This window comes from Melospiza melodia, chromosome 8, assembly GCF_035770615.1.
Source record: "Melospiza melodia melodia isolate bMelMel2 chromosome 8, bMelMel2.pri, whole genome shotgun sequence".
Lineage (NCBI taxonomy): Eukaryota > Metazoa > Chordata > Aves > Passeriformes > Passerellidae > Melospiza > Melospiza melodia.
In genome coordinates this window covers 19,460,316-19,479,073 of record NC_086201.1, presented here as the reverse complement: position 1 = coordinate 19,479,073, position 18,758 = coordinate 19,460,316, and the positions used below count along the sequence as shown (strand labels likewise).

General features: G+C 36.4%; 1 protein-coding gene across 5 annotated transcripts in view; it reads right to left on the bottom strand.

Annotated features, from left to right (window-relative positions):
* UBR3 (ubiquitin protein ligase E3 component n-recognin 3) overlaps positions 1-18,758 on the bottom strand; it is a 98,138-nt gene that overhangs the window by 65,860 nt on the left and 13,520 nt on the right. For all 5 annotated transcript variants that reach the window (XM_063162082.1, XM_063162083.1, XM_063162084.1 and 2 more), the window contains exons 4-12: positions 18,481-18,624; positions 17,806-17,855; positions 15,167-15,233; positions 11,298-11,428; positions 5,841-6,069; positions 3,668-3,847; positions 2,812-2,945; positions 512-598; positions 1-66 (exon numbers count right to left, since the gene is read on the bottom strand). In XM_063162082.1, coding sequence (XP_063018152.1) covers positions 1-66; positions 512-598; positions 2,812-2,945; positions 3,668-3,847; positions 5,841-6,069; positions 11,298-11,428; positions 15,167-15,233; positions 17,806-17,855; positions 18,481-18,624 — 1,088 coding nt within the window. The remainder of the gene's footprint in view (positions 67-511; positions 599-2,811; positions 2,946-3,667; positions 3,848-5,840; positions 6,070-11,297; positions 11,429-15,166; positions 15,234-17,805; positions 17,856-18,480; positions 18,625-18,758) is intronic.

Genomic DNA, 18,758 nt, shown 5'->3' with positions numbered 1-18,758 from the left:
CTTACTTAAAAACATGGCAAAGTAACGGTGCAGTGGCAAATGAAAAGTAACTTGGTTAGGTGCTGGCTGAAAGTAAAATAGAGGTATTTAATATAATATATTGGAAAAAACAAACATACAAATATCTTTGGCACAACCACCAAGGACAGTATTTTATATGTCTTCATTTAATAGACTTACTTTTCAGTAACACAGCAGTACTTCATTCCCCTGTCTTTCTGATTATTCACAAGTTTCCCTTAGACAGGGAAAGCATTGCTTTTAAAACTCACAGCTTAAGCTTGCACCAGCAAATCTAAATCACCAAGACTACAGGAAAAAAAGGGTCCTAGGACGTAACATTTTAAGTATTAACTACAAACTCTAATTTCAGCAAGGCAATCCTTTTTTGATCACTAGCTTGAATAGTCACTTAAATTAAGGAGAGGGGGCTGGGAGTAGGGAGTGTATCACCTTTTAAATTTAATCAGATTTTCAAAATCCTCTGCTTAAATTCACTAAGGATATTTACCTCATCTACAAAGTTGATAGCATCAAACCAGTCTTGAAGTGCTTCAAGGCAGTATCTGACAACATTGCGTGTGTATTCTTGTGTTTCCTGCAGTTAAGAGAAACCAGCACGCTTATATGAGCCAAAAAAAGTTTTAAGTGACATTGTTTTCCTACTACAAATAAATACAATTGTTTCAAGAATGTTTTTACAGTACACAGAATCATTGAGGTTGGAAAAGACCTCCAAGACCATTGACTGAACAGTACATTATCAACTAAACCACAGCACTAAGTGCCAGGTCCAGCTGTTTCTTGAACACTTGCAGGGATTGGGACTCGACTCCACTACTCCTGGATAGCCCACTCCAATGCTTAACCACTCTTTTCATGAAGAAATTCTTCCTGTTGCCCAACCTGAAACTCTTCTGCTGCAGCTTGATGCCATTTTCTCTTGTCTGGCTGCTGGTTACCTGTACTCCCACCTGGCTACACCCTCTTTACAGGGAGTTATAGAGAATGATAAGATCATCCCTGAGCCTTCTCTTCTTCAAGCAGAACAACCCCAGTTCCCTCAGCTGCTCCTCACAGGACTCACTCTCTAGGTGGTCCTAGTGCCTACTATTGTTTAATTTATCCATTTAGTTTTACCCATAATTTAGAGCTGTAAGCATAAAAGAAAGTCTTTCCATGTAACCAAAAAGAATAGCTAATGGCCTACAAGTTCTATCTACTTAAAAGGTCCTTACAGTTGGCTAACACAAGACACCCTAAATATGATACCACAATACTGCATGGATTTCAATGGTAAGCAAACCTTGTTATGATTGCATGATATAACTGAGCAACAATGCCATAAAACTACACTATATTTCAGGTTAAATCATGTTTCAGTGCTAGAGCTGTACATTGCCTTCCAGGAGAGAAGCAGTCGTGCGCAAGAAGAAGAAGCAGAAAAGAAGCTAAACCAAATTGCTCTGTGATCAGCAGAATTTGCAAAGCCTATTTTCTTAACAGATTTTTCCTTTAATCTTACATCCCCCTAAACACAGACTCCAGACTTGCCTCACAGTCTCAGGATATCCAATGACACACTTCTCATGCAAAAGGCAGCAGTGTTCAGGCCAGCCAAAAGTTGTGCAAGTGGCAGCTATTTCAGTCAGGCACCTTTTCGCATCAGGAAATACAACAGCCACACTCCCATCCTGTTGCTCCACACTCTAAGAAGGACAGGCTCTGCTGGCTTTCCCTATCCTGTGAGACATGAGCTTCCAACCCTCCAGGTTTCATAAGTACAACAACTAAGCTATGAAATTTCTTTAACTTTTTCAGATTTATTGATAATGACCAAAAGGTTCAAACATGTGGCTGAAGACATGACTGACAAGACAACTGATGGAGGAGCATGGCCTTAAAAAAAAAGACCATCCCATCCCTAAGGAAAAATGAAAGGAGCACTTCAAACAGCCAGAAGCTGTAATTCGGTTTTCAAAAACCAATGTAGACTCATAAATTGATAAATTCATAATGTATCAGTGTAATTTACATCACAGAAAGGCTTTTACAACTGCCTGATTTAAACTGTTCTAAAATCACATGGACTGCTTGCACAATTTCTCAGTGTGCAGTTCAATCCAGTCAGTACTGCCTCACTGACACTATTAATTATCTTAATAAGCTAATTTCAAATACAAGTATTTATTTCACAGAAAATCAGTAAAAAGTATTTTTCATATGTTAAATATTCCTAAAAGCGAAAGGATTATATTTTTGCAGTCACTTAATGTAATTTGCAGTTTAGCAAATAGCAACAAGTCTTTGCTGTAGTTTGGAGACCATTTGATGTCAGAACCAAAGAGGTTTTCGCCTCAAATTGATAGGAGAACCACACAAATCCATAAATTACTCCATCTCCCATCATAATGAAGTGTCTGTTGGCTGTTCAGACACAGCCAACATAGAATCACATTAGTATGACTTATGTATCTCCATTCCCCCTGAACAAAGGCAGAATGACTCAGAGACATTTATCAAGTTCTTCATTAGATTTGAAGTTATTCCATATGTACAGTCATATGAAATGACTGCACACATCCTGAACTTGTAGTCCCAGTACTGGAGACAGTAAATTATGTACAAGCATGAATTCTACACTCAGTATACACAGAATCCAAGTTGATTGGAGTTTTATGTTATTTAAATAGACAAAGAGAGCCAAACCAAAGTATTTTCAAACACACAAGACAGTTTTTTCAAGTTTGAGAATTCTAGAATAAGACATGAATAAAACCAAGAATCACGACAGGGGAATGTTAGCCTTACCCTAACTTTGCAGTGTGACAGCAGACCCCACATGGGCTGGGCACAGGCCTCCAGCTCAGCAGCAAAGGCAGCATAGTATGTCTGTGATTCAAACTCCACGTGCTCATTCAACTCCCGTTTATTTAAATTCATACCTTCAAAGATTTAAGCAGAGTTATACAACCCAAGATTTAACTAGGGATAAATGGAATGCAGTCTTTGTAGTATTATGCATTTACACACCTTGCAAAACAACTCCACAAAGTGTAAGAATCTATTTTATCTAGTGGCAGAATTTGATAAAACAAAGTTTGAACAGAAATATACCAGAAAAGACAAAAGACTGGCTAATAACTGCAGTCCTTGCTGTTCAGGGGACATGAACTTCTACTTTCAATATTACTCAGTCAATTAGAACATCTGAATGCTGGTCTTCTTTCCAAGCAAAATATTTATCAGCATTGAGATACATCATCTTAATTTTTTTCTTTTTATATAATCAAAAGCAACACTTAGAAGAAGATCCAGATATATGAGATTAATTTCCTGTATATTTAAATTTTGAACTTCACCAGTAAAACAGTTTGGTTTACAGTTGTGATCTGTACTTTAAGTATAACCTCAGAATTCTTGCACCATAGATCTCAATTGACTAAGTGTGATGTGACTGCTCTTCAACTACTTCACACAAGAAAAAGATCCATTAGATAATTTTTGTAACCTGTTTTCTAGAATATACTGTTCTCTTCAAGAAATACAGTCTTGGGGGAATACTAATAGATTAAATATATACATACAGAACTGTAGGGATTTTGCTACAGTGAACATTAACTGTCTTAACATCTTTGTAGCAGTAGTGATCACAAAAGTCACATACCTTGAAAAAATGATACAAAATTCATCCATGTTACCAAAAGACCATGATCTTCCAAAAACTTCTTTGCCACACTTTGGTGTGAAAGTATGTTTATAAAATCACTAACCAGGGGCCAGTAAGTGTTATTCTTCAGTAGTGCTTCCCCACAATTCACCACAACATGTAAACTATTCTCTTCATCTAAATTTAAAAAAGAATAAAACAAAAGGAGAAGACAAAGTAATTTCTTTCATTTATTAATAAAGTTACAAAAGAATGCAAAAATATTGATTAGGATGTACTGTAATGCTGGGGTCAGACACACACAGAGAAAACTGCAGAAAACTAAAATGGCTCTTTCATGTATCTGAAGCTGTTTTTTCATCATGGGCTAGCCTACACAGATGCCACTCAGCAAGAGTCACTTAAACTTTGAACAATATCACAACCTCTGGAAAGCAGCATGTTAGGAAAACCATCACAGCTATGGCTCTTCCAATATTTCTAATTATTAAAAAAGCAAATAAAACAATTCCTATTACAAACACCTGAATTCTACTTTGAATTTGACATAATCCCAGTAAGCAAGGTACCTAAGCATTCAAGAACAAATCTGGTGGTCAAAACCCTCATTGGCATGTTGAGTCTGAAAAGAGCAGAGCAAAACATTTCCACTCTGAATTTGGGACAGAGAGAGGGTTTGTGCAGCCTGCCCAAGACTGGGGCAGGAGAAGGTTCCTAGAAGAGGAGGATGAGAAATCAAAGGTGGGAGGGGGGCAGGTGTTTCTTTCCCTCCCACCACAAATCACAGAAGTTCATCCTCTACATCTGCCAAATAAATCTCTTTGTTTCCTTTTTATAAGAGAGACTCCTAGAAAGATCAGAATGGAAACAGAATTGGTTCTGGATTCACAATCCAAGCGAAACAACTTCCAGTACCCATGTCAGTTAATATTCTATTTCAACAGAAAGAAGAACAGAAGAAAAGACACTTATTAAGAGACTCCAGTCTCTGTATGATGAGGTAAACCTGTATGTAGAGTGGTTCTCTTTGGCCTGTCCAGTACAGCCTTTTTCTGCTGTACTGAAATTCTGACCCATTACAGAACCCTACCATCATGCTAGCAACACCCCACACTGACCAAAAAGTAACATTTAAAAGATGCTTAGAAAGAGTTTTAAATTACATTCCACCAATATGGCATTTATTTAGCAAAAATCACCTGATATACAAACTATTAAATATTCAGCATTTTCCTTTTAATACTGTAAAGCAGTCTATGTAGGGCAACAGAAACATTTTTCATACTGAAGTGCTGCTGAATGAGGGCACTTTTGATAGCTAGATGAGTGAGGATTTCCCACTTCTGCACAGATATTTTGGTTTAGGCTATACACAAACTGGACTCTGAAACAAGAATATTTGGGGGAAAAAAATACAATTTCATGCATAAGTTTGTGATACTTATTTAGCAGCAGCACTCAGCCTGTCTAGGGGGTACTTTCAGATTCAAACTAGGAGGAAGAGGGCTGAGAGGTCTCCAGTCTGTTAGGCACATAAGAGTCTGAATGTCAGAGATCAGAAAGATTCAATTGTGCCATTTTCATATAAGGACAGTTAAAAAAGGAGGGTGAAAATAGAACAGCTGTTTTACTAAAGAAGTTACAAAGTCTACAATAGCTCAAATTCAAACTGCCACTTTATCAAACAAAAGGTTGATAAGATTGCTATATTGACAAACTATTACATAATTCTTCTCTAATTATATCAAGGCAATCACAAGTTTTAAAAATTAAAACAATTTTAAATACTGCAAATAGCTTGTGAAATTCTTTGAAAATATTTTTTAAATTCATACAGGTCTCAATTTGTGTATATAATTTTTCTTTCAAATAGTTGCTTATGCACTTCACATGACAAATTAAGTAGCAGGTAATAACCTGCATTTTAAATCATGTAACATTCCTAAAAAAAACTCCATACAAACCAAAGGATAAAACATTAGTATCATTCTTGATAACTACCTTTATATTCCCAGGGAATTTTGAGACTCTTCCTCTACCATATATTGCTAGATCCTGTACATTTTTGGAAAGGCATCAGTAGGGTGGATTTACCACCAAAGAAAGATTAAATTTCCTCTATAATCAATTGATTATTCATGGAAAGAAACAAACAAACAACTAAACCTACCTTGCAATTCACTTTTAATAAGGCAACTTTCCATCATGTACAACAGAACAGTGACCATAATATCCAGCAGTTGGCATTCTTCTGTTACTTGGCGTGCTAGTTCTTCATTGCTGAACAACTGAACACTGATATGCACAATTCTATTAGACATGGTGTCTGATTCATGGCTTTTCTTCAGTGTTTTCATAATAAAAGCATAGTGCTGAACAAATGTTTTTGTAAAAGCAATCTGCAAATTATAAAGAAATGTTGACATTAATGAGCATCATACAAAACTTAGAGCTTTCTTTCATTATAAAATATTCCTTTATGAATGTACAATCAACATATCCTGGGAAACACCAGTTGCTATGACAAACCAAGAGTGATGACTGCTTTCTAGAAACAGACCAAATGAAAAGACCTATTTATAGGGAGGGGTATCTTAGGCTGCTAATTTTATTAACTTTCCCCAGAATCTAATCTTGTCATTCTATACTTTCCACACTAAAGAAGGCCAACCCAGAAATGTTCAAACAAGGAATATAATGTCTCAGCATGCCCATGAAAGTAGTAAAATTCTAACAATTATTTTATCCTAAATTTGTACATCCTACAACAGATTACCTAAAATGATACACTGTGAACAATTAATTTAGTAGTGCCTTATAAAGCTGCCTCATCACTTGCAGCCATCTAACCATGAAGTAAGGTATTCATTTCTAACCATGAAGTAAGGTTTTAATTCATTTTCAAGCAAAACTTTCTACACTGATTTTCATTTCTACTGTCATAGCATCCTATACTTTTTAAGTAAACCTTTGGTGCTTTTCACTCAATAACTAAATTAATTATGCAGATTTGTTATTCTTCACACACCTGTTAGTGGTTTTTTTTTTAACCACATCATTTATTTAAATGCATTTAAATGTATTGTAAATATATATATATATATAAATCTTAGCACAGTTCTGTGTTCCACTCCATTAGCCTCAAAATGCATTATAAATCAACCTTTTCACTGCACATCCATGAACATATCTGCTAGCTTTGAAATCACTTCTCACTTAGTACTTTACGTTCTGAATTAGAACCATCTGGACTTGCTTGGCTTAGTAAGAAGACAAGCTGTGTAGTCATAAAAATCCAAAGTCTAAAAATCCCTTGCCGATTCCTTCTGGAAGAATTAACCTTTCATAAGCATAGAATTAGAAATGTTAAAACCACCCTCAGCAGCCATGCTTTCACCAGACTGTATACAGATCACTACTTTATTTGATCTGCCTTAGATTCAGTGCTCCCATATTTTTATTATGGCACCACCAAGTTATTATCACCTCAGAAGTACTTCCTAAAACATGATGACATAATTCTGCTGTTAGGTACAGAAACTGAAATACCCCCAAAGATAAAGTTGCTGATGCAAGAAACTGAACCAAGGTGGGAATGGGGACCTCACTGCAGGAAACACTGCAAGAATACTTAACTTGCCTTCCCATACCTGGCCCACAGTGATGTATAATCACTGAAAGTATGTTCCACATATAGCACCCAACAATGGTAACTGTTCACACCTAAAGCGTTTTTGGCACAATGTATTCTCAATACTTGAGCAAAGTTAATACAATATCATTCTGGTATTACAGATATTACCATCACATAATTTCCTTTAAGTTAAAGGTCTGAAACAATTTTCATCACTGGCATTAGCATCTATCATCAAGACATTCACACTAATGTTAATTACACCCTAATTCACATTAAGCCTCAGACAGAAAATATGTAGCAGGTATTTTAAGAAGTTAGTATATTAACACTGCTGGTAAAAGAGTATGCTTTATTTATGTATTACTTCTTCACACTGTATTATGTTTAAATAGGATTTTTGGGTTCTGAGATGAAGAAACTATGTTTCACTTGTTTTACACAGCACGCTCAATTCAAGTTGACTGCAAAAACAAGGTCCTTCTCTAAGGACAAATTTTGGATTTTTTTTCTTTAGTTTATATTGGCATGCATCAAAATTTTTTGTGCCTCACTCATTTACCATAATCAACTTCTGAAAGTACTGTAAATTTGCTCTCACTACAGTATAATAGTAGAGACTCTAGAAAACAGAAGGAACTAAAGCTTTACTCCTATATTCACTTGCAAGTTAAACAAACAAATCCAACCCTTTCCAATTTTGAGAGGAAGAAACTAAACTCATTCCAAAAGTTAAGAAGCTGAAATACTGCGGTAAACTGCAGTCAATACACAAAACCAGGCACAGTAGGCCAAATCAGTCCATCCACATATTCTTTCTCTCAGTGGCTAAAGCTATATACACAACTAAGGAAAAATATAGAATGCAGCAAGAATGCAATTTCTGTCATAACATGTTTCCAAATACTCAGGTACAATCATCTGCAAGAAAGTTTCCTAAGACACACATGCTTCCTGTGCATCTAATTATCTTCACTGACTTTTCTACCTCTAGAGAAACAAAGTTAATTTTTTCAGCTGGCCTCTCCTCTTGGTGACCGCTCAACTTCAATCCCAGAACTCTCTGGAGACTAACACCAACCCCATGCTTCGGTTAGAACTCACATCTCCCATGTTTATGTTCTCAATGCTAAGATGTAAACTACTTCTGCCAGCTGAATGCTGCACTAAAGTTAAGGTTCCAATAGAAAAACTGCTCTACAGAATTTGTAGAACAGCATATCCAGGGGTTGGTGAAGTCCTGTTGCTGTAATAGCTGCCCCAAGGGTCACTATGGGAGGTGCCTGACACAGCACAGCATTTCTGTTAATTATGTTTGTTGATTCATTATGTCCAGATGCTTCTGCATTTTTCAGCAAGATTTCAGCAAGGCTCTGCTCTTGGATGATTTACACTCTTCCAGCATCTTCCTGTTTACCGCCAACACATTCTTTGCCTTCTCCTTGGTCACAGGAAAGTCTCTTTCTCAGGCCTTTTATTTTTCCTCTGGTCCACACCACAACACCTTTAATTTCTTGGAAGCTTCAATAATTTTTTCTTCTGCTCTCTTTTTCTTCACTTGTAACTCTTCCAAGCTTCAAATGTCAGAGAGTGATGGAAGGGATGTCTCAAGCACAAATCTGTAAGGCAAAGACCACACTTTTTGTTGTGCTGTCTCTCTCATTTGCCAAAGTGGGGAGAGAGGGAAGAGCTAGTTAACCCAGGGTTTTAGCCCACCCCTTTCAACACCTCTTTTTAGTACTGGGAATCCCTAAAGGGAAGTTTGTTTTCCTATTTAAAAAAAAAAAAATCTGTGTAACTGAGATTGCTAGTGGTTCAGTGACTGCTACACAGGGCAGTGATGGATTCTCATATGCTTATGCTGGATGTCAGAGATTTCAACAATTCCAAAGCATATGCAGATAGGCAGCTCTGTGCTCTATGTCCAGGTAGCTCCCTCAGTTTACCAGGAATCCAACCTAGCAGAATTCTGCTGATTTAATGAGCTAAACTGCCTCACAAAGAATCAGATAAATTGCACACCACCAGACAGAGAAAAAATTAGAACAGTACATGTAGTGTAGATGGGATGAGAGAAAGTAGCAGAAAGGTGCAAGACCATTTGGAACAGTTTAAATCCCTAGAGGTATTCCTGTTGTTTGAGAATGCAGTACGATTAATCAGCAAACAGGCTTTTCTTTCAAAAAAGCTAAATGGAAGCATGTAAGATAAAACATTCTTCTAACTCATTCCAAAATGTTATGTTTCTCTCTTTTCCATGTAAAAGGTAGAGCCACTCCTTGTAAATTAACCACAGGCCTCTTAAATATTTTTAAAATTCATGCAGCATTGACAGTTTTGCAACAAAGCAAAGGTTTCTTGTGAAAAAAAGTTTACTGCCTCCCTAGTACTGCTATGTGATACATTTCCTGCTCTGAGTTCCCTCTACTATTTAAAATGCCATTTAGACGACCATGACAATTAAACACAGATTCTAAAAGAATTTTGAACACTTGGTATTTGTGCTTCTACTAAAGCTTTAACATAGGAATTAACTGCTTAATGAAAACCAGTATGAAATTGGTAACAAAAAAACCAACCAACTAAAAAAAGTTTATAAAAACCTTTCAATCTGAGCATGCAGTATTGGTGGGTAGAAAATGGACTATTTCCAGTTAAAGGTGGCAATCACTAGAGAGACCAAATACACCATGATCTCCACTCTGAGTGAAGAAAGATAATGAATAGAATAAAGAAAGTCACTGAAGACTATGGCTCATTGTCAAAGGAAGAAAGATCCCACAATCATTAGAAGCTGATGTTATTACATGGTACAGTTGTAAGGGAAACACAGCAACACTTACCAGATTCTTCTGCATGCTGCTAGCAGCTGGGTGTTTTTACAGGCAGGAATTTAGCTGGCAATGGATCAGGAGAACTGGATGTCCATGAGCATGTCCAAATACCAGGAAGAATTCAAGCTTCATAGCAATGGATCATCAGTTAGGAAGTCCTAATGTCTCCTCATGTATTAGCTCAATCTAAGACCAGGAAGAATCTGTGCTGGTATCCCAAATCAAAGTGGTGTCTTGAGATGGACACAGTAGTGCTCAAGGCCCATATCTTGGCTTTTTCTTCCTTGCAAATTATCTTCATGTCCCTTGTTTTGATGCAGCAAGATTTTAAGAAGGCACAAAAATAGTGTTGTCCCATTATAAACAGACTTTTTTGAAAAAATCTGCATATCTGGACTGCAGAATTTTGTGATCTTTTCCTCCCAGCAGGCATTGAGAAGGTCCAAAATATTTGCATGGCTCAAGGGTATGACATGATCAGAGCAAAATGTTAAGCCTGATTGCTATGTATACTAGGTCTTGGGAACATGTGGAGCAAACAACCAAACCTGGCTGCACACCAAGATTTAAAACAGGAAGATGACATCCAGTCTCCACAACTCTGGGCCAGGAGATACTTCGTAGGGACAACTGCAAAACTCTGTAAGGAAGCACCTGGAAGGCTGCCAAAATCACCTAGGGCATAGCTGCAGCAAGAACATTCACACTGTAATGGCCTGGGTGGAAAAACCACTGCCTACTACAATAATTGAAACAGGAATGAAATCACTGCAATTATTCCCTAGTCATACCACGCTACAGAATCATACTGTGCTGATCCACGTGTTTTAAGTGACAAAAAAACAAATTACAAAGTAAAATAAAATGAAACAAAATCCATCACATGCAAACATGCACTAACAGACAAAAAGGAAAATAAATCATCAATCAAAATTAATAGTGCTGCTCCAGATTTATCCATCTTGTTTTGTCCACGTTGGTTTTCAAATACTAAACACTAAGGAACTTCTTATAAAATACTCAAAACAAGTTAAAGATCTGCATTATTTTACTACTTATTATTCAAACATGAGTATACATAGTGTCCTGCAAAGGATAATACACACTAAGTATGTGAATATAAAAGATATTTAGGTTTGAATTAATTAAGGCCAAGTACCTTATAATCTTGATCTGGTAGCATGTTGAGTAAGAAAGTCACCATCTTCTGTGGAAACTCGTATTTTATTGTCCAAAATAATAATTCTTCTAGAAAACATTTATGCTTCAAAACATCCATGATAGACTGATCTGCATAAAAAGTTGAAGCAGGGCATGTGTAATGCAGTAAGTGTTAAAACTAAGAACAATAATAGTGCTGTTGCAGTCATACAAAAATTCAGTAACAAAAATTTAAGAACATCTTAGTTAATTCTGTAAATAATTTCTTTTTAAACACTGGAAAATTAAGATCACCAATATTGCAGAGTGTCAGAGTCTGTAGCTATAAAAAGAATCTCCCAGAGAAGCCAGTGAAAGTTTTCAGTACAATTCTATCAATCTTCATTGATTGCATTGAATCACATCACCTGACTGTAACAGCTACACTGATTACAATGCATGACAGCAAATTGCACAATATTTACACAACTACTTAACCAAGGGAAACATTGTAGATTACTGCTTAACTGAAGTTAAAATACCAAAACAAAAAAATACAGTTTATGATTAAGTGATTAATTCTATTACCTAAACAACTTTACCAAGCTCTAAACAAAATAAATAGATGCAATAATGTATCCTTTATTCTTACTTTCAAAGCAGTACATGCACTGATTGACCAACCACTAAGCTGCTTGCTGGGTTTTTTAAATACAAAAATTACCATAGCCAGATAATCAGGAAGCACTAGGTCCTGACGGTAGCAGGAGAGACATTCTCATCTTTCCCCTTTTCTGCCCACTCACTCTGCCCCTTTACTCATACTGATAGTAGATCCCTGTGGGGCACCTACATAGGAATCAAGTCCAGGATCTTTCCATTTTGTCAGCTGTGTTTTCAAGCAGATCAGTTTCCTGATTGCAAAGCTGCAATCTGACCTTTGCTAGAAAAAACTGCATGAAATGATCACTTGATAGAGTATAAATTATATTAACTCTGTTTTCAAAAAACTAAAATATAAAGACTCTTCATCATAAATAATCAACCTCTTGAAAAACTATGCTTTACAACTACAACAGGTGGTGTTCACTCCAGTAACATATGAGGACTAAAGTAATAATACTACTGCTTCTCTATACCTAGAAATCAACTACACCTGAGGATACAGAGCTCCACACAAAACCACATATTCCAACCAGAGTGCATGAAGTGCTGCCATCTGCACACAGCCAAAAACATTTACACTGAACATCATCTGGCCTTCAAGACTCACATTGAAGTGTGACAGCTTTAGAGACTGCACTGGATAGCTTTGTGCCTGTTCTAGGCAAGACAGACATTTGTGCTCTTCCTAAGCAGGAATTACCTCAATTTTCCACCATTACCAAGTGTCAGAGTTCCCCAGGCAAGTAACCAATTTGCCCAGACTTAAATTTTAGGGTTCTCCTCAAGACTCAAGCAAGTCACAAAAAAAAGGTATATGTTTTATTCAATATATTTGACAAGCATTGACATAAAACACTACCTTTATATAATCATAAAAGATATTATAATATGTTGTAATATCAATAAATATTAAACTAATTTGAAAGGTATTACACATCACCTAGAGCAACAAACATATGATGCTCATTTATGTTCTCTTCCTCATCTCTTGTTATGAAGTTGCATGTGTGATTTGACTGCCCAGGAAAGCTTGGTAACCATGCAAGACTGAAGTCCTCTGCCCACAGAACAGAGAGCACAAGTTTAGGTACATGCCAAATGCTTCTGAGTGACAACAGCAGGCAGGGACATGACACAACACTGTACCTGTCACTGAGGGTGCAGCTTTCTCTGACACACAGCACAGGTGAACAGGACATATCCAATACTCCATGCAGCAGTTTGAGGCAGGGACACAACAATACACACCTGCTTACACCTGCTATATAATTTGAGTAGGCAGAATGCTCTTAACCAAACCTGGAACATTTATCAAGAACGCTGGGACTAATGTTCCTACTCTTCTGAAAAGCATCACTAGATTTTAAATTTATTTTTTAAAAAAACAGTGTCTCTGGGTTTAAAAATCATCTGGTATTTCAGATGGAGGCAGGATGAGGTTTTAAAACAGAATAAAAAAAAATTCTCACTACTCAGTCCCATACCTGTATGAGTGAACCTCAGCTTAAAAACTGCACTTTCTTTAAAGAAATATTTTATTCTTTCTTTGTGCCACAAAACACCTCACAGAGTGTTGTAAATATCTCTCTGGAATATAAGATGTAGCATTCCAATATACCCCCAGTATACAGCCCTGATGAAGACTACCACTGCAGAGCTAGGATGGGATAGGGAGTTTGCCTATATGGAAAAGGTAAATCTGTTTTTATTCAATACTCAGTTTTCCAAAATTTTCTTTTCATACTCTTATTTTATACCCTATTGGACATAAAATATGAATACTGAAAACTTTAGAAAACTATTTGATATTTAATAAAAACAGACACTTACCCTTCCCCCTTTGGCAGACTCCCTCCTCTGGGGCAGATATTAGGAGCTATCAACACCATGATCATAGTCCATGTTGGGATGCCTCAGAGGGGGAAGACTACAATCCTGGGGGAAAATGAAATGTGGAATTCAAGTCTCACTTATCCTGAAATGCCACTGCTGATATTGGTTTTCTGATCAGGAAGCTTCTAAATCTGGGCTTCCTCCCTGCCTCTTTCCCTAATGAGTTATTATGTATCAGAACAGCAGCATTTTTTTCTTGTGTTACCTGACTCTAATTCATCTTTTAGACAAGCGAACAGCCTCTTAAATCCAAGTAAGAGAACCTTACTTGGATGTCTCTATGTTTCCTGCATATCTCCAAAACTACTGCCTCTTCCACATCTCTACCACATTCTCACATCGTTTTTAAGATCACCTCTAAACAACAGGATTGCCAGAACCTTTAGTTCTCTGCTTTTTCAGCTTCCTCATCATTTTTCCTTAAATCTGGAAACACTAGAAACAATCAATCTTACTTTCCCATACTCCTCACATCATACTATTTCATTGATTCAAGAACCTCTGCATTTAAAACTCAGGCTCCAAACTTTCATTCCAGAGACCTTCCAGAAACTTTATTCCAACTTTCCCTACAATTCCTCTACCCAAATATTCTTTTCTCAAGGCTTTCAACTCATTGCACTTCCTATGTCAGTCTCCTCACACTCATAATAAAAAAACACAATCAAAAAATTCTTCTTTATTTAACAATAGCATTTAAATATTATTAAACACTTTTTAGCACAGAAACATGTCAAGCACCAGACAGAACCATCTTGTCTAGCCTATGGTTGCTCTTGAATTAAAACTTGCAGTGACCTCAATGTGAATGCTACTCACGTTGGACTAGAAACTGCAAAAGGGACTAATTTCAAGCTGGAAGAAAAAATGGAGTGGTTTCAAGAGAGACTTAATTCAAGTATTTTACCTTAAACATTAATAAACTACCAAAAGACCAACCAGAACCAGAGAGAACCATTCTTGCCTGGCTGCTAACAGTGGCACAATCAAAAAAAAATTTGTTAGCAACAGATACATCAAACACCTGTTTTGTAAAGCTATATTGCAGCCTTGATAGGCACACAGTGAAAACTGAATGAATTTTTGCAGGTCAGCTTACAACACAGAGGTGACAAAATGGTCAGAGTCCCAGACAGAGGTACTCACTCAAGGGAAATCTAACCTGCCAATGACCACATTTTCACTTGCTACTCATTTTCAGACTATGCTATGTTAATACCTGTCACATGCAGCACTACAGTGCTTGGGAAGTGAACTGAGCATCCCTGGATATTTTTAAGACAAACATAAAACAAACATGATGAACTGAGATCAGTACTTTATAAATACCTTTGGTGGTGCTGCTTAGTTTCACCCTCTTGCGCTTTCCCACACCTTGGCTACCATCCTGGTCCTCCTGGGGCAGAGGAAGAGTTTTAAAAATTGACAATCATATACTTAGAAACTTATTGCCAAGAGATTGTATGCTCTTAAAATTCTGGTTTAACTACCAAACTAAAACAGAGAAACCTTCAACATATTCTTACAAGAAAAATACTTTTACTGTTTACAGGAATCACGCATTGTGAGCGACCCTTTAGAGAAAAACAATTTTTTAAGTTCTCTTTTTCCCTCTACAGGCAGCCTTATCATCCACATTTATTTCATTTATTTTGTAAGGTTAGTTACTTTGATTTCTAAAACTTATTGCTACAAAAGTTTTAACACTACAAAATTTCTAATCTTTGCACATCTAAGATTTTACCTTATCCACTTGCAGGGTTTGTCAGGTTTTGTTTCAGAGAAAAAATATCAGCCAACATAATGTGTATCAAAGTTGGCAACATATATAATTAGTTATATACTCTCTAATCAACATAAACTTTTGATGCAGGAATAAAGTATTTGTGACACCTTTACGATGCAAATTCTAACTGCTTGTTCCCTAGAGAATAACAGAAACATTTCGCACAGGCACTTGTCATCTGAAGCTTTCAAGGTACTCCACAAACTAAACAGCAAAGGCTCCAAAATGTAATACAAGTTAAAAACATCACCACCACCACTTCACAAAATCTAACACTGCGTCTTCAAAAAGCATGTGATATCACAGGAGTATACTACACATTTCATGGATTGTTGCCAACACTGGTAGTCCCAATAAAACCAGAAATATAGATTCTTACTGGAGCTAATAAAATGAGATATAATTAATACAGATATCTACTGTTAAAAGTAAGTACTCAATATTCTTCTCCCCTAAGCAAATGCCATGTTTTACTTCCAAACTTCTCTGGAATGATAAAGAACCTGAATCTCAAGAAGTTACTATCCTTCCTTGGGGAAGAAGATTCTTCACACTTTATACCTAAGGACTGGCCACAAGTATGGTGTAAATGAAAGGTCTGATTTTGTCTACCCTTTCATTTCCTCCATCTGAAAATCCATTTGAAGATGGACACACATTTGAATACTTAGGCATCCTGTGGTCTTTGTGATCACAGGGTGCCTCTGGTACTTCCATCAGGAATGAGTCATTAAGTTCTCAGGGTGTTGCCACTGCCCAGTCCCCAGTCAGAGGGGCCATGTATTCTCAAGAAAAAAAAAATCAAACTTGTTGGGATATTACTATAAACTGCAGGACTCTGCAACTCAAGTCTCCTGCCCTGAAAAAGCCATCAGTAAAGAAAGTTAATTATTTGTTTTATAATCTTTTTCTTAATCATGAGCTGCTTTGCAAATACAAATTACTGAAAAGGAAGTTCACACCTTTCATCAAAAGTCAAAATAGACCGTGCAGGTGGAAAGCTGAAATGCTTATCAGAAAAATAACTTTCCTCTCCTCTGTACTCCCATGTCAGTTACAAAGGGAATTTACAGCTTGTTTTTAATACCTGATTATATTCTCTTAGAGGAGAGTAAAACTATGTTATAATTAAGAAATGTGGCAAGAGCACACTTTTAACAGTATTTTCTTCCACCACTATTTAAAATGAGTGTAGAAAGAACATTTTTAACCTTTCTCACCAAGATCTAATGGCAGCATTGTTTCACAGATGGAACACTAGATTACAAAATTTACATAGATAACAAATCAGGACAGTACTTTTGCAGGGAACTAAACAGCTTGGGAAAGTTTTGCACAGTTCAGTACTTAGGTTTACTTCTACAGTACTAGATGGTTTGAAGTAAAAGATTAATCTGTAGGATGGCTGTTATTTCTCATGTTTTCCTTTCTGCAAAAGGAGAAAAAAGGCCCTCTCTAAACCTGTCCTCCTGTTCAAGATTTTATGTTCCATGGAATCAAATGAAACACAGTCCATGAATGCTTTTGCCACACTGAGGGATTAATGTTTTTATATGGGATATCTCTTTCCATTATTTGAAGTCAGTTATGTTACCCTACCAAAACGTCTGCTAAGGCTTACTAGTTGAAAGTAGATTTTAAATAGCTGAGAAAATTGATGAAGTTACTCTACCAGAATTTAACTTTCTTCTACTTATTTATTAAAGCTCAACTGAAAATAAGATTCTCTCCTTTTTACTCCCACTCCATATGTTTGGTAAGTAAGGTCAAGTCTACACATGGGAATTTATCTACAGAGAAATTCTCACTGCTGCTCTCACCAGTTCAGCTGGATTCTCAAGTGCCAGAAACTGCTAACACCACTCATAGCATTACCTGCTCTAAGTTTGCTTTAATCAAGTCCAATTTACTTGACAGTGATTTCTGGAATACCTACACAGGTTTCTTCTCAGTTATATACAGAAATTAAACTGGAACAGTATTAGCAAACCACAGGATTTTTCAAGAGGTCCTTAGTAAATCAAAGGCATGAGATCTATTCCTTTATACCTCCATTATTACTAATTACTAAAATTGGGACAATGTAGGGCAGGTATAAGTAATGAGATTTCTGGGATTTGGCTGCAAGCACTCTCTCCCTTTAATATTCTGTTGCAGGTCATTAGTCTTTAAAAAGTCTCACCTCATCTGAAGAATCCCCTTGTCCTGATGTTGCTGTACCACCTGCCAAACCTTTTGAAATAAAAAAGTTCAGAGATTCTTCTCATAAGTCTATTATTGAAAAGACAGTATTTTAAGATTTTTAAGCCAGCATGAAATGGAACACTACATTAATCTTCTTTAAAAGATACAGAGCAGTGGACTGAAGTTGGAGTAAGATTTCCAAGCAATACAAAACCAGAGATTTGCAAATCCATGCCATTGCAGAACTTCAGTGCACTGTGTTAACAAACTGTCTTTCAGAAATCGAATAAAAAACTCTGATAAATAATAAAGTATGATGGACTTCAGTGATCAACAAAATAAAATCCACAGAACTTTTATAAGAAGAAGTGCTGTGGATTGATAATCACTTTGTTCTAGTGGCAAAATTTCACTATGAGCAATTACATCTTGCCTACTCAAATTCCACCAATATTATGACTGGAAAAATGGTGCTTAGCATATTAGCAACAAGAAGTTAGCATGCTTAGCTTTGCTGATAGAAGTAAAGGCCCTGTAATTTGGTAATGCAATAAATAACAGGTAAATCTCTAAGTTTCATTAAGATTAGCTTTTCTTAAAAATATACCCAAAGCAGTTTATATAAAACCCATCAATAATCAAGTTTTCTCTTAAAATATTTTTCTACACAAACCTTGAACAGATAATGTGCTAGTTCCAGCTCCTTGTTCCTGCATATTACATGCAATTTTATCCTCAGGAAATGCCAACCCAGAGCCTTTCAAAGCAATGAGGTACTTTTCATGACTTTTCTTTGCACATGCATTCTCTCCAACACCTTGAATACACACATAAAACAGTATTAAAGCACAAAAGCAGCTCCTTGGTTCATATGCTTCACAGTCTATGCAAGCAATCTAAAAAATGGCCCACAATGTTTTAATTTAATTATACATATTCTCCATTTCAAGA